Source organism: Lonchura striata, chromosome 3 (assembly GCF_046129695.1).
Source record: "Lonchura striata isolate bLonStr1 chromosome 3, bLonStr1.mat, whole genome shotgun sequence".
Classification (NCBI taxonomy): Eukaryota; Metazoa; Chordata; class Aves; order Passeriformes; family Estrildidae; genus Lonchura; species Lonchura striata.
In genome coordinates, this window is record NC_134605.1 from 112,653,545 (window position 1) to 112,670,321 (window position 16,777).

The window sequence follows — 16,777 nt, forward strand, 5'->3', positions numbered from 1 at the left end:
GGAACCCAGCCCAGAAAATGGGATCAGGGATTGGGAATCGGGGATCGGGGATTGGGAATCCTCCTCCTGGAACCTGGCCCGGGAAAACGGGATCAGGAGTGGGAGCGGGGATTGGGGATTGGGGATCGGGGATCAGGGAGTTGGAATCAGGGATCAGGGATTGGGGATCAGGGATCGAGAACTGGGGATCAGGGATCAGGGATCAGGGATCAGGAATCGGGCACGGATCCAATCCCAGGCTGGGAGAGCCGGGAATGTTCCCCTGGATCAGGGAAGGATCCAGGGAATCCTTGGAGCCTTTTCCAGGGGGGAAAGGAGAGCTGGAATTTGGGGAAGGGCTGGAGGGGCAGGAGCCAGGGAATGGAATTCCCAGTGGGAAAGGGGAGCTTGGGAGTTTGGGATCTTGGGCAGGAATTCCCGGCTGGGCTGGAATTCCCAGAGAATCCCTGGATCCGGGGCGGGATCGGGAGGAATTTCCACCGAGGAATCGCCGCGGTCCCGGGAGAGGGAGGGGAAGTTTGGGAGGGGGGAGGTGAGGGAGGACGGGGAGAGGTGGGAGGGGAAAAATGGGGAAAAATGGGGAAAATGGGGAAAAATTGGGAAAATTTGAGAAAAATTGGGGGAAATGGGGGAAAATGGGGGGAAATGGGGGAAATTGGGAAAATTGGGAAAAGGGGGGGAAAGGGGAAAATGGGGATAAAGTGGGGAAAAAAGGGAAAAAAGGGATGAGGGGTAAAAGGAGCAAAAGGAGAAAAAAGAAGGAAAAGAAGAAAATGGGGAAAAGGAGGTGAAAATGGGGGAAAATGGGGAAATTTGGGATGAAAAAGAAAAAAGGGCAGAAAAGGGAAAAAAATGGGGGGAAATGGGAAAAGAGGGAAATAATGGATGGAGAAAAGGGGAAAAGGAGGAAAAGAGGAAAAAAGTAGAAAATGGGGGAAAATGGGAGAAAATGGGAGAAAATGAGAGAAAATGGGAGACAAAGAGGAAAAGAGGAGAAAATGGGAGAAAATGGGGGAAAATGGGAGAAAATGGGGGAAAATGGGAGAAAATGGGAGAAAATGGGGGAAAATGGGAGAAAATGGGAAAAAATGGGAAAAAATGGGAGAAAATGGGAGAAAATGTCAGAAAATATGAGAAAATGGGGGAAAATGGGGGAAAATAAAAGAAAATGGGGAAAAATGGGGGAAAATGGGATAAAACAGGGGGAAAATGGGGGGAAATGGGGGGAAATGGGAAAAAATGGGAAAAAATGGGAAAAAATGGGAAAAATTGGAGGAAACTGGGAGAAACTGGGAGAAAATGGGAGAAAATGGGAGAAAATGGGAGAAAATGGGATAAAACGGGGGAAAATGGGGGAAAATGGGGGGAAATGGGAGAAAGTGGGGGAAAATGTCAGAAAATGTGAGAAAATGGGGAAAAATGGGGGAAAATGTGAGAAAATGGGGGAAAATGGGGGAAAATGGGGGAAAATGGGGGAAAATGGGGGAAACTGGGATAAAACAGGGGGAAAATGGGGGAAAATGGGGGAAAATGGGATAAAACAGGGGGAAAATGGGGGGAAATGGGGGGAAATGGGGGGAAATGGGAAAAAATGGGAAAAAATGGGGGAAAATGGTGGAAACTGGGAGAAAATGGGAGAAAATGGGAGAAAATGGGATAAAACGGGGGGAAATGGGGGAAAATGGGGGAAAATGGGAGAAAATGTGGGAAAAGTAGGGAAAAGAGGAAAAACTGGGGCAAAGGAGGGAAAACAAGGGGAAAATGGGGGAAACGGGGAAAAGGAGGGGAAAATAGGGAAAAAATGAGGAAATTCGGTTTCCAGCAAGGAGAGGCAGCCACAGCCGGAGCGTCCCAACTCCCAGAGGAATTTTGGGATCACAACCAGCTGGAAAAATCCCCCTCTGGAATTCCGGGCGGGATCCCAAGGCAGGAGCACGAGGAGGAACCCGAAAATCCATTCCAGGCTCGTTTTTTTTGGGAATGCCACGCCAGGAAATTCGGGATACGGGGAGGGGGGAGATGGAGACGTCCCAAAGCCGGAGGCGTCCGTCGGGAATGGGATTCGACATTCCCACGGATCCAACATCGAGCCGGGAGCAGCGGGAAGCAGCGGGAAGCAGCAGCGGGAAGCGGATCCCAAAAATGGGAGGATTTTTGGGGATTGGGAATTCCTCCGGATGCCAAATCCCACTGGGAAGCGGATCCCAAAAATGGGAGGATTTTTGGGGATTGGGAATTCCTCTGGATGCCAAATCCCACTGGGAAGCGGATCCCAAAAATGGGAGGATTTTTGATTATTGGGAATTCCTCCAATGGGACAATTTTTAAGGATTGGGAATTCCTCTGGACGCCGAATCCCAGTGGGAACTGGATCCCAAAAATGGGAGGATTTTGAGGATTGGGAATTCCTCTGGATGCCGAATCCCAGTTAGAACCGGATCCCAAAAATGGCATTTTTGAGGATTGGGAATTCGGCCAATGGGACAATTTTTGAGGATTGGGAATTCCTCCGGATGCTGAATCCCAGTGGGAACTGGATCCCAAAAATGAGATTTGTGAGGATTGGCAATTCCACTGGATCCCAAATCCCAGTGGGAAGTGGATCCCAAAAATGGGAGGATTTTTGAGGATTGGGAATTCCACCAATGGGACAATTTTGGAGGATCAGGAATTCCTCTGGATGCCGAATCCCACCGGGAAGAGGCTCCCACCACCGGGATCCATTTGGAGGATCGGGAATTCCTCTAACGGGACAATTTTTTGTGGATTGGGAATTCCTCGGGACACTGAATCCCACCGGGAAGAGGCTCCCACCACCGGGATCCATTTTGGAGGATTGGGAATTCCTCGGGACGCCGAATCCCACTGGGAAGAGGCTCCCACCACCGGGATCCATTTTGAGCATCGGGAATTCCTCCGGATGCCAAATTTTTGGGATTTCCTCTAACGGGACAATTTTTGTGGATCGGGAATTCCTCCGGACGCCGAATCCCACCGGGAAGAGGCTCCCACCACTGGGATCCATTTTGAGCATCGGGATTTCCTCCAGATGCCAAATTTTTGGGATTTCCTCTAACGGGACAATTTTTGAGGATGGGGAATTCCTCCTGATGCCGAATCCCACTGGGAAGAGTCTCCCAACACTGGGCTCATTTTGGAGAATTGGGATTTCCTCTAACGGGACAATTTTGGAGTATCGGGAATTCCTCTGGACGCTGAATCCCACCGGGAAGAGGCTCCCAGCACCGGGATCCATTTCGAGGATCGGGAATTCCTCTAATGGGCTCATTTTGGAGGATGGGGAATTCCTCTAACGGGACAATTTTGGAGGATCGGAAATTCCTCTAATGGGACAATTTTGGAGGATTCGGAATTCCTCTAACGGGACAATTTTGGAGGATTCGGAATTCCTCTAACGGGACAATTTTGGAGGATCGGGAATTCCTCTAATGGGACAATTTTTGAGGATTGGGAATTCCACCAATGGGACAATTTTGGAGGATCAGGAATTCCTCTGGATGCCGAATCCCACCGGGAAGAGGTTCCCACCACCGGGATCCATTTTGGAGGATTGGGAATTCCTCTAACGGGACAATTTTTGTGGATTAGGAATTCCTTGGGACATCGAATCCCACCAGGAAGAGGCTCCCACCACCGGGATCCATTTTGAGGATCGGGAATTCCTCTAACGGGACAATTTTTTGTGGATTGGGAATTCCTCGGGACACTGAATCCCACCGGGAAGAGGCTCCCACCACCGGGATCCATTTTGGAGGATCGGGAATTCCTCCGGATGCCAAATTTTTGGGATTTCCTCTAACGGGACAATTTTTGTGGATCAGGAATTCCTCCGGACACCGAATCCCACCGGGAAGAGGCTCCCACCACTGGGATCCATTTTGAGCATCGGGATTTCCTCCAGATGCCAAATTTTTGGGATTTCCTCTAACGGGACAATTTTTAAGAATTGGGAATTCCTCCGGATGCTGCATTTTTGGGATTTCCTCTAACGGGACAATTTTTGAGGATGGGGAATTCCTCCTGATGCCGAATCCCACTGGGAAGAGTCTCCCAACACTGGGCTCATTTTGGAGAATTGGGATTTCCTCTAACGGGACAATTTTGGAGTATCGGGAATTCCTCTGGACGCTGAATCCCACCGGGAAGAGGCTCCCAGCACCGGGATCCATTTCGAGGATCGGGAATTCCTCTAATGGGCTCATTTTGGAGGATGGGGAATTCCTCTAACGGGACAATTTTGGAGGATCGGAAATTCCTCTAATGGGACAATTTTGGAGGATTCGGAATTCCTCTAACGGGACAATTTTGGAGGATTCGGAATTCCTCTAACGGGACAATTTTGGAGGATCGGGAATTCCTCTAATGGGACAATTTTTGAGGATTGGGAATTCCACCAATGGGACAATTTTGGAGGATCAGGAATTCCTCTGGATGCCGAATCCCACCGGGAAGAGGTTCCCACCACCGGGATCCATTTTGGAGGATTGGGAATTCCTCTAACGGGACAATTTTTGTGGATTAGGAATTCCTTGGGACATCGAATCCCACCAGGAAGAGGCTCCCACCACCGGGATCCATTTTGAGGATCGGGAATTCCTCTAACGGGACAATTTTTTGTGGATTGGGAATTCCTCGGGACACTGAATCCCACCGGGAAGAGGCTCCCACCACCGGGATCCATTTTGGAGGATCGGGAATTCCTCCGGATGCCAAATTTTTGGGATTTCCTCTAACGGGACAATTTTTGTGGATCAGGAATTCCTCCGGACACCGAATCCCACCGGGAAGAGGCTCCCACCACTGGGATCCATTTTGAGCATCGGGATTTCCTCCAGATGCCAAATTTTTGGGATTTCCTCTAACGGGACAATTTTTAAGAATTGGGAATTCCTCCGGATGCTGCATTTTTGGGATTTCCTCTAACGGGACAATTTTTGAGGATGGGGAATTCCTCCTGATGCCGAATCCCACTGGGAAGAGTCTCCCAACACTGGGCTCATTTTGGAGAATTGGGATTTCCTCTAACGGGACAATTTTGGAGTATCGGGAATTCCTCTGGACGCTGAATCCCACCGGGAAGAGGCTCCCAGCACCGGGATCCATTTCGAGGATCGGGAATTCCTCTAATGGGCTCATTTTGGAGGATGGGGAATTCCTCTAACGGGACAATTTTGGAGGATCGGAAATTCCTCTAATGGGACAATTTTGGAGGATTCGGAATTCCTCTAACGGGACAATTTTGGAGGATTCGGAATTCCTCTAACGGGACAATTTTGGAGGATCGGGAATTCCTCTAATGGGACAATTTTGGAGTATCGGGAATTCCTCGGGACGCCGAATCCCACCGGGAAGAGGCTCCCACCACCGGGATCCATTTTGAGGATGGGGAATTCCTCTAACGGGACAATTTTGGAGGATCCGGAATTCCTCTAATGGGCTCATTTTTGAGGATTGGGAATTTCTCTAACGGGACAATTTTTAAGGATTGGGGAATTGCTCGGGACGCGGCATCCCGGCGGGAATTCCGGCCTTACCGTCCCGCTGTGGCGCCTGCAGGCGCCGTGCCGGCTGGGAGGCGGAGTGCGCCGGGAATGCGCCGCGCTCCGGCCCTCGGCGGGGCTGGCGAGGCTGGGCGAGCTGGCACAGAGCCCCTCCGGAACCTGGGAATTCCCAAACTCTTCCCAAATCCGGGAATTGCGCGGCGGCGGCGCGGGAGAAGCCGACGGGACGGGGCCGGCGCGGGCGCACGGACGGAGCGGCAGCGCGGCGAGAGCGGGAATTGCGCCGGGAGCCGGCGCGGATCGGGATGGGGATCGGCCTCAAAGTGGCCTTGGGATCTTCTTTGGGATTTTTTTGGGATATTTTGGGATATTTTGGGATATTTTGGGATATTTTTTGGATTTTTTGGGGTATTTTTGGGATTTTTTTTTTTCGGATTTTTTGGGACTTTTTGGGGATTTTTTTTGATTTTTTGGGGGGATATATGGGGATATCCTGGTCTCCGCAGAGTGGGAATTGCACCGGGAGCCAGCGCGGATCGGGATGGGGATCGGCACAAAACGGGCTTGGGATTTTTTTGGGATTTTTGGGGATTTTTTGGGATTTTTGAGGATATTTTTGCGGATTTTTTGGAGATTTCTGGGGATTTTTTGGGATTTTTTTGGGATATATTGGGATATCCTGGTCTCCGCACATCAGGAATTGCGCTGGGAACCGGCGCGGATCGGGATGGGGATCGACACAAAATGGACTTGGAATTTTTTGAGATATTTTGGGATATTTTGAGGTATTTTGGGATATTTTTGCAGGTTTTTGTGGATTATTTGGGATTTTTGGGGATTTTTTGGGATATATTGGGATTTTTTGGGATATTTTTGGGATATTTTTTGGGATTTTTGGGGGATTCTTTGGGATTTTTTGGGATTTTTTTGGGATATTTTGGGATATTCTGGTCTCCGCAGAGTGGGAATTGCGCCGGGAGCCGGCGCGGATCGGGATGGGGATCGGCACAAAACGGGAGTGGGATCTTTCTTGGGGATTTTTTGGGATATTTTGGGATATTTTGGGATATTTTTGGGATATTTTTGGGATTTTTTTGGGGATTTTTTGGGGATTCTTTGGGAGTTTTTGGGATTTTTTTGGGATATTTTGGGATATTTTTGGGATTTTTTGGGAGATTTTTGGGATTTTTTATGGGATTTTTTGGGATTTTTTGGGATTTTTTGGGATTTTTTTTGGATTTTTTGGGATATTCTGGTCTCCGCACACTGGGAAATGCGCCGGGAGCCGGTGCGGATCGGGATGGGGATCGGCACAAAACGGGATTGGGATTTTTGGGATATTTTGGAATTTTTTGGGATATTTTGGGATATTTTGGGATATTTTTTGGATTTTTTGGGATATTTTTGGGATTTTTTTTGGGGATTTTTTTTTGGGATTTTTTGGGACTTTTTGGGATTTTTTTGGGATATTCTGGTCTCTGCACATCAGGAATTGCGCCGGGAGCCGGCGCGGATCGGGATGGGGATCGGCACAAAACGGGAGTGGGATTTTTGGGGATTTTTGGGATATTTTGGGATATTTTTGGGATATTTTTTGGAATTTTTTTGGGATTTTTTTTGGGATTTTTTTTGGGATTTTTTGGGGATTCTTTGGGATTTTTTGGGATTTTTTTGGGATATTTTGGGATATTCTGGTCTCCGCAGAGTGGGAATTGCGCCGGGAGCCGGCGCGGATCGGGATGGGGATCGGCCTCAAAGTGGACTTGGGATTTTTTGAGATTTTTGGGGACTTTTTGGGATATTTTGGGACTTTTTGGGATTTTTTGGGGATATTTTGGGATATTCTGGTCTCCGCACAGCGGGAATTGTGCCGGGAGGCAGCACGGATCGGGATGGGGATTGGCAAAAAAAGGGAGTGGGATTTTTTTGGGGGATTTTTGGGATATTTTGGGATTTTTTAGGATTTTTGGGGGATTTTTTTGGGGATTTTTTTGGGATTTTTGGAGGATTTTTGGGATATTTTGGGGGATTTTTTTGGGATTTTTTGGGATTTTTTTGGGATATTTTGGGACATTCTGGTCTCCGCACAGTGGGAATTGCACCGGGAGCCGGCGCGGATCGGGATGGGGATCGGCACAAAACGGGATTGGGATTTTTTGGGATATTTTAGGATTTTTTTGGGATATTTTGGGATATTTTTAATATTTGGAATATTTTGCAATATTTTGGGATGTCTTGTGATTTTTTTTGGTGATATTTTGGGATATTTTGGAATATTTTAGGATTTTTTGGAATATTTTGGGTTATTTTGGAATATTTTGGGATATTTCGGGATATTTTGAATATTTTGGAATATTTCGGGATATTGGTGGATATTTTGGAATATTTTAGGATTCTTTTGAATATTTTGGGATATTTTGGGATATTTTGGAATATTTTGGGATAATTTGGGATTTTTTTGGTGATATTTTGAGATATTTTGGGATATTTAGGGTTATTTTGGAACATTTAGGGATTTTTAAAAAATGTTTTGGGTTATTTTTTAAATATTTTGGGATATTTTGGGATATTTTGGCATATGTTAGGGGTTTTTTAAAATATTTTGGGATATTTTGGGATATTTTGGAATATTTCAGGATATCTTGGGATATTTTGGAATATTTTGGGATATTTTGGGATATTTTAGGATTTGGGGGGGTTTTTTTGGGATATTTTGTGACATTTTTGATTTTTTGGGGATATTTTGGGATATTTTGGGGTTTTTTTGGGATATTTCGGGCGGATCCGGGGTGGGAATCTTTGGATTCCGAGGTCTCCGAGAGCTTTTCCCAACCTCAACGATCCCGGGATTCCGCGCCCGACGCAACCCGGCGCGATCGCCCCCGATCCCAAAAACTCGCCGGATTCCCGGGATCGCCCATCCCAAATTCCCGAAGCCTCACCTGGAATTGCAGCTTGGGAGCCAGGAGGTTATTCTGGGATGGCGGCTTGTACGCGGGCCGGCTGGGCTGCGGGAAGACGGGAGAGAGAATTCCCGCGGATCCGGAATTCGGGAATTCCCGCGGATCCGGAATTCGGGAATTCCCGCTGATCCAGAATTCGAGAATTCCCGCTGATCCAGAATTCGGCGGACCCAGGATTCGGGAATTCCCACAGATCCGGAATTCGGTAATTCCCGCTGATCCAGAATTCGGGAATTCCCGTCGACCCAGAATTCGAGAATTCCCGCAGATCAAGAATTTGGGAATTCCCACGGACCCAGAATTCGGGAATTCCCGTGGATCCGGAATTTGGCAGATCCAGAATTCGGGAATTCCCGCGGACCCAGAATTTGGGAATTCCCGTGGATCCAGAATTCAAGAATTCCCGCGGATCCAGAATTCGGGAATTCCCGCGGATCCGGAATTCGGGAATTCCCGTGGATCCAGATTTCGGGAATTCCCGCGGATCCAGATTTCGGGAATTCCCGTGGATCCGGAATTCGGGAATTCCCGCAGATCCGGAATTTGGGAATTCCCACGGATCCAGAATTCGAGAATTCCCACTGATCCAGAATTTGGGAATTCCCGCGGATCCGGAATTCAGGAATTCCCGCAGATCAAGAATTTGGGAATTCCCACGGACCCAGAATTCGGGAATTCCTGCGGATCCGGAATTTGGCAGATCCAGAATTCGGGAATTCCCGCGGATCCAGAATTTGGGAATTCCCGCGGATCCGGAATTCAGGAATTCCCGCTGATCCAGAATTCGGCAGATCCAGAATTTGGGAATTCCAGCAGACCCAGAGTTCGGGAATTCCCACGGATCCAGAATTTGGAAATTCCAGCGGATCCAGAATTCGGGAATTCCCACAGATCCAGAATTCGGGAATTCACGCGGATGCAGAATTCAGGAATTCCCGCTGATCCAGAATTCGGGAATTCCCGCGGATCCAGAATTCAGGAATTCCCGCGGATCCGGAATTCAGGAATTCCCGCGGATCCAGAATTCGGCGGACCCAGAATTCGGGAATTCCCGCAGATCCAGGTTTCGAGAATTCCCGCGGATCCAGAATTCGGGAATCCCGGACCCGCTTCCCGCCCGTGCCAACCTTGGGCGGCGGCTCCTGGAATTCCGTCGGCTCCAGGATTTTGGGAGCGCGGTGCCGGCTGCTCCGCTCCTGCTCCTCGGCCAGCTCCTTCTCCATCAGGTAAATGTCGCTGCCGGGAGGAAAAAAGGGACACGGAGGTGACGATCCCGGGAATTGCCGGGAATTCCCGGCGGGAAACGCGGCGGAGCAGGGAGGGACGGCAGCGGCACGAGAGCGGAATTCCCGCGGCTGATCCCAGCAGAATTCCCGGGAATTCCCTTTCCCTTCCAGCCCATCCCCTTCCAAAGGGTCTCCAATGCTCCTCCAAGCCCAAAATTTTCCATAAAAACTCCCGATCCCAAGTTTTTCCCAGATTTTTTCCACCACATTCCTAACTCTCCATGCCACTCCAGAATTCCCAGCCTTGGAGACCCTTTGGAATTGGAGCGTTTCGCTGTCCAGGAAAGTCTCTAAACCCAAACTTTTCCATAAAAAATTCCCGATCCTAAACTTTTCCATAAGAATTCCCGATCCCAACCTTTTCCCAGCTCCTTCCCCCCCATCCCCACGGTGATCCCGCGGAATTCCCGGCACACCTGAGGCTGCAGAGTTTGGAATTTGGGCTTGGAGCCCCTTTGGAATTGGAGCGTTTCGCTCTTCAGGAAAGGCTCCAAACCCAAATCTTTCCCATGAAAACTCCCGATCCCAACCTTTTCCCAGCTCCTTCCCCCCCATCCCCGCGGGGATCCTGCGGAATTCCCGGCCCACCTGAGGCTGCAGAGTTTGGAATTTGGGCTTGGAGCGCTTTGGAATTGGAGCGTTTCGCTGTCCAGGAAAGTCTCTAACCCCAAATTTTTCCCTAAAAACTTTCAATCCCAAATTTTTCCCAGCTCCTTCCCCCCCATCCCCGTGGGGATCCCACGGAATTCCCGGCCCACCTGAGGCTGCAGAATTGGAATTTGGGCTTGGAGCCCCTTTGGAATTGGAGCGTTTCGCTCTTCAGGAAAGTCTCAGAACCCAAACTTTTCCATGAAAACTCCTGACACAAATCTTTCCCATGAAAACTCCCGATCCCAACATTTTCCCAGCTCCTTCCCCCCCATCCCCGCGGGGATCCCGCGGAATTCCCGGCCCCACCTGAGGCTGCAGACCAGCTCCTGGAATTTGGGCTTGGAGCCCTTTGGAATTGGAGCGTTTTGCTCTTCAGGAAAGTCTCTAAACCCAAACTTTTCCCTAAAAACTCCCAATCCCAACCTTTTCCCAGCTCCTTCCCCCCAATCCCCGTGGGGATCCCGTGGAATTCCCGGCGCACCTGAGGCTGCAGAATTTGGAATTTGGGCTTGGAGCCCCTTTGGAATTGGAGCGTTTTGCTCTTCAGGAAAGTCTCTAAACCCAAACTTTTCCTTGAAATCTCCTGACAAAAAGCTTTTCCATAAAAACTCCCAGTCCCAACCTTTTCCCAGCTCCTTCCCCCCATCCCCGCGGGGATCCCGCGGAATTCCCGGCGCACCTGAGGCTGCAGAATTGGAATTTGGGCTTGGAGCCCCTTTGGAATTGGAGAGTTTTGCTGTCCAGGAAAGTCTCTAAACCCCAAACTTTTCCATAAAAAATTCCCGATCCTAAACTTTTCCCTAAAAACTTTCAATCCCAAACTTTTCCCAGCTCCTTCCCCCCCATCCCCGCGGGGATCCCGCGGAATTCCCGGCGCACCTGAGGCTGCAGACCAGCTCCTGGAATCTGGGCCTCTCGGCGGGGTCGTAGCTCCAGCAGCGCGCCAGCAGCGCGTAGAGCAGCGGCGGGCAGCGCTCGGGCTTGGGCAGCCGCTCGCCCTTCTCCACAACTCCGATCACGTCCTTGTTTTCCAGCCAGAAGAACGGCTGCTTCCCGTGGCTCAGGATCTCCCAGACGCACACGGCTGCGGGGGAAACCGGGAAAAACTCCAGGCGACGGAATTCCCGGGAATCCCGCGCTTCCCAAGGCGTTTTTAAAGGGTTTTTTTGTTGCTTGTTTGGGGGTTTTTTTTTGGGGTTGGACACGCGGAATTCCTGATTCCGGAAGGGCTGGAGATGAGGGTGGTTTTTTTTTTTTGGAATGGGGAGAGTTGAGCTCATCCCGAATTTTCCCTAAAATCCTTGGATGAGGAGGAAGCAGCGGTGGGTGGATGGAAGCCCTTCCAAGGGATGGAAAAAACTTGGGATGAGCTGGAGTGGGGAAGCCGCAGAGCGGGATTTGTCCGTCGTGCCGAGGGAAAAGGATCAGCCCTGGAATTCTGCTCCATCCCTTGGGAAGGGGGAAAATCCCAGGATCCTGCTCCACACCACGGGAAGAGGATCGATCCCAGAATCCCAGGATCCCACACCACGGGAAACAGATCGATCCCAGAATTCCAATCCATGCCATGGGAAGCGGATCAATCCCGGAATCCCATCCCATGATGATGAATTCCAGGATCCCATTCTGAATCCCAGGATCCCATCCCACACCACGGGAAGTGGATCGATCCCAGGATCCCACCCCAGGATTATGAATTCCAGGATCCCAACCCACACCATGGGAAGCGGATTGATCCCAGAATTCCAATCCATGCCATGGGAAGTGGCTCAATCCCAGGATCCCATCCCATGACAATGAATTCTGGGATCCCATTCTGAATCCTGGGATCCCATTCCGAATCCCGGGATCCCATCCCACACCACAGGAATTGGATCAATCCCAGAATCCCACCCCATGATGACGAATCCCGGGATCCCATCCCGAATCCCGGGATCCCATTCTGAATCCTGGGATCCCATTCCAAATCCCAGGATCCAATTCCAAATCCCAGACCCCATACCGAATCCTGGACCCCATCCCAAACCCCAGGATCCCATCCGAATCCTGGACCCCATCCCGAATCCCGGGATCCCAACCCGAATTCCAGAATCCCATTTTTAATCCCAGGATCCCGTCCCGTATCCCAGACCCCATCCCGAATCCCGGATCCCATCCCAAACCCCAGGATCCCATCCCGAATCCCGGACCCCATCCCGAATCCCAGACCCCATCATGAATCCCAGACCCCATCCCGAATCCCAGACCCCATCCCGAATCCCGGACCCCATCCCAAATCCCAGACCCCATCATGAATCCCAGACCCCATCCCGAATCCTGGACCCCATCCCGAATCCCGGGATCCCATTCCGAATCCCAGGACCCCATCCCGAATCCCGGACCCCATTCCGAATCCCAGGACCCCATCCCGAATCCCCGGACCCTGTCCCAAACCCCAGGGATCCCGTCCCGAATCCCAGATCCCATCCCGAATCCCGGGACCCCATCCTGAATCCTGGGACCCCATCCCGAATCCCGGACCCATCCCGAATCCCGGACCCCATCCCGAATCCCGGACCCATCCCGAATCCCGGGACCCCATCCCGAATCCTGGACCCCATCCCGAATCCCAGGACCCCATCCCAAATCCCCGGACCCTGTCCCAAACCCCAGGGATCCCGTCCCGAATCCCAGATCCCATCCCGAATCCTGGACCCCATCCCGAATCCCGGACCCCATCCCGAATCCCGGACCCCATCTCGAATCCCGGCTCCCATCCCGAATCCCAGGACCCCATTCCGAATCCTGGTATCCCATTCCGCATTCCAGGATCCCATTTTGAATCCCAGGATCCCGTCCCGAATCCCGGACCCCATCCCAAATCCTGGGACCCCATCCCAAACCCCGGACCCCATCCCGAATCCCGGCTCCCATCCCGAATCCCGGCTCCCATCCCGAATCCCGGCTCCCATCCCGAATCCCAGGATCCCATCCCGAATCCCGGCTCCCATCCCGAATCCCGGGTCCCATCCCGAATCCCAGGATCCCATCCCGAATCCCAGGATCCCATCCCGAATCCCGGACCCCATCCCGAATCCCAGGATCCCATTCCGCATTCCAGGATCCCATCCCGAATCCCGGACCCCATCCCGAATCCCGGGTCCCATCCCGAATCCCGGTATCCCATTCCGCATTCCAGGATCCCATTTTGAATCCCAGGATCCCATTTTGAATCCCACGATCCCATCCCGAATCCCGGACCCCATCCCGGCACGCACCGAACATCCAGACGTCGCTGGCGGCGGTGAAGCGCCGGAAGTTGATGGATTCCGGCGCCATCCACTTGATGGGAAGGCGGCTGACGGAGGCTGCGAGGAGCCGGGAGCCATCGGGATCGGGAAGGATCCGGGATCCGGGCCGATCCCGATCTCCCGGGGATCCGCGGGATCGTACCTTTGTAGTACTCCTCGTCCTCGATGTAGCGGGAGAGGCCGAAGTCGCCCAGCTTGACGCACGCCGGGGAGGCCACCAGGACGTTCCGGGCAGCGATGTCCCTGCCGGAGGCGGGAATTGGGATATGGGATAACGGGAGTTGGGAGTTGGGAGTTGGGGTAATGGGAGTTGGGATTTGGGATTTGGGATTTGGGGTAATGGGAGTTGGGATTTGGGATTTGGGTAATGGGAGTTGGGATTTGGGATTTGGGATATGGGATATGGGATTTGGGATTTGGGAGTTGGGAGTTGGGAGATGGGAGTTGGGATAATGGGATTTGGGGTAATGGGAGTTGGGATATCGAAGTTGGGATTTGGGAGTTGGGATTTGGGGTAATGGGAGTTGGGATTTGGGATTTGGGATTTGGGATTTGGGATTTGGGATTTGGGATAATGAGATATTGGGATTTGGGATTATGGGTGATGGGATGATGGGATAATGTGATTTGAGATTTGGGATATGGGATAATGAGATAATGGGATAATGGGATGGGATGGGATGGGATGGGATGGGATAATGGGATGGAGAAGAAGGACCCTCACCCACCCAACGCCGCTCCGCACAAACCCCACCCCCCTCTCCCACCTCCCTCCGCGATCCCGCGTTCCCCCGCCCATCCCGAATCCCAAGGAGCCCATCCCGAATCCCAGGGTCCCATCCCGAATCCCAGGGGCCCATCACAAATCCCAGGGTCCCATCCCGAATCCCAGGGGCCCATCACAAATCCCAGATCCCATCCCGAACCCCAGGGGCCCATCCCGAATCCCGAGGATTCCATCCCGAATCCCAGATTCCATCCCGAATCCCAAGGGTCCCATCCCGAATCCCGAGGATTCCATCCCGTATCCCAGGGTCCCATCCCGAATCCCGGACCCCATCCCAAATCCTGGACCCCATCCCAAATCCCAGGGTCCCATCCCAAATCCCAGGGTCCATCCCGAATCCCATGGTCCCATCCCGAATCCCATGGTCCCATCCCGAATCCCAAGGGTCCCATCCCAAATCCCAGGGCCCATCCCGAATCCCAGATCCCATCCCGAACCCCAGGGCCCATCCCGAATCCCAAGGGTCCCATCCCGAATCCCAAGGGTCCCATCCCGAATCCCGGACCCCATCCCAAATCCCAGGGTCCCATCCCGAATCCCAGGTCCCATCCCGAATCCCAGGGGCCCATCCCGAATCCCAGGGGACTCATCCCAAATCCCAGATCCCATCCCGAATCCCGGACCCCATCCCAAATCCCAAGGAGCCCATCCCAAATCCCAGGGGACTCATCCCAAATCCCAGATCCCATCCCGAATCCCAGGGTCCCATCCCGAATCCCAAGGGTCCCATCCCGAATCCCGAGGGATCCATCCCAAATCCCAGATCCCATCCCAAATCCCAAGGGGCCCATCCCAAATCCCAGATCCCATCCCAAATCCCAAGGGGCCCATCCCAAATCCCAGATCCCATCCCAAATCCCAAGGGGCCCATCCCAAATCCCAGATCCCATCCCAAACCCCAGACCCCATCCCAAATCCCAGATCCCATCCCAAATCCCAGGGTCCCATCCCAAATCCCAGACCCCATCCCGAATCCCAGGGGCCCATCCCGAATCCCGGACCCCATCCCAAATCCCAAGGAGCCCATCCCAAATCCCAGGGGACTCATCCCGAATCCCAGATCCCATCCCGAATCCCAGGGTCCCATCCCGAATCCCAGGGGCCCATCCCAAATCCCAGGGTCCCATCCCGAATCCCAGGGATCCATCCCAAATCCCAGGGTCCCATCCCGAATCCCAAGGGTCCCATCCCGAATCCTGGACCCCATCCCGAATCCCGAGGATTCCATCCCAAATCCCAGGGGCCCATCCCAAACCCCGAGGGGCCCATCCCGAATCCCGAGGGATCCATTCCGAATCCCAGGGGCCCATCCCGAATCCCGGACCCCATCCCAAATCCCAAGGGCCCATCCCGAATCCCAGGGTCCATCCCAAATCCCAAGGGCCCATCCCGAATCCCAGGGCCCATCCCGAATCCCGGACCCCATCCCAAATCCCAGGGTCCCATCCCGAATCCCAGATCCCATCCCGAATCCCAGGGTCCCATCCCGAATCCCAGGGGCCCATCCCGAATCCCGGACCCCATCCCGAATCCCAAGGAGCCCATCCCAAATCCCAGGGCCCATCCCAAATCCCAGGGGCCCATCCCGAATCCCAGGGGCCCATCCCAAATCCCAGGGCCCATCCCAAATCCCAGGGCCCATCCCGAATCCCGGACCCCATCCCAAATCCCAGGGTCCCATCCCGAATCCCAGATCCCATCCCGAATCCCAGGGACCCATCCCGAATCCCAAGGAGCCCATCCCGAATCCCAAGGAGCCCATCCCGAATCCCAGGGGCCCATCCCGAATCCCGAATCCCATCCCGAATCCCAGGGGCCCATCCCGAATCCCAGGAGCCCATCCCGAATCCCAGGGTCCCATCCCGAATCCCAGATCCCATCCCGAATCCCAGGGGCCCATCCCAAATCCCAGGGCCCATCCCAAATCCCAGGTCCCATCCCGAATCCCAGATCCCGTCCCGAATCCCGGACCCCATCCCAAATCCCGAGGATTCCATCCCGAATCCCAGGGTCCCATCCCGAATCCCAGGGCCCATCCCGAATCCCAGGGGCCCATCCCAAATCCCAGGGCCCATCCCAAATCCCAAGGGCCCATCCCGAATCCCGCGGCCGGACCTGTGGACGCAGTTGGCGGCCTCCAGGTAGGCCAGGGCCTTGCCGAGCTGCAGCGCGTAGAGCACCAGGCTGGGCACGGCCAGGACGCGCCGGTTCTGCTCCAGGTACTGGCCCAGCTGCAACGCCGAATTCCCGGCCGGATCAGCGCCCGGGAATTCCGGGA

General features: G+C 52.8%; 1 protein-coding gene across 1 annotated transcript in view; it reads right to left on the reverse strand.

Annotated features, from left to right (window-relative positions):
• PTK2B (protein tyrosine kinase 2 beta) overlaps positions 1 to 16,777 on the reverse strand; it is a 52,470-nt gene that overhangs the window by 9,575 nt on the left and 26,118 nt on the right. The window contains exons 17-23 of the mRNA XM_021543166.2: positions 16,615 to 16,730; positions 13,855 to 13,955; positions 13,680 to 13,769; positions 11,302 to 11,506; positions 9,613 to 9,721; positions 8,465 to 8,530; positions 5,556 to 5,681 (exon numbers count right to left, since the gene is read on the reverse strand). Of these exons, the coding sequence (XP_021398841.1) occupies positions 5,556 to 5,681; positions 8,465 to 8,530; positions 9,613 to 9,721; positions 11,302 to 11,506; positions 13,680 to 13,769; positions 13,855 to 13,955; positions 16,615 to 16,730 (813 nt within the window). The remainder of the gene's footprint in view (positions 1 to 5,555; positions 5,682 to 8,464; positions 8,531 to 9,612; positions 9,722 to 11,301; positions 11,507 to 13,679; positions 13,770 to 13,854; positions 13,956 to 16,614; positions 16,731 to 16,777) is intronic.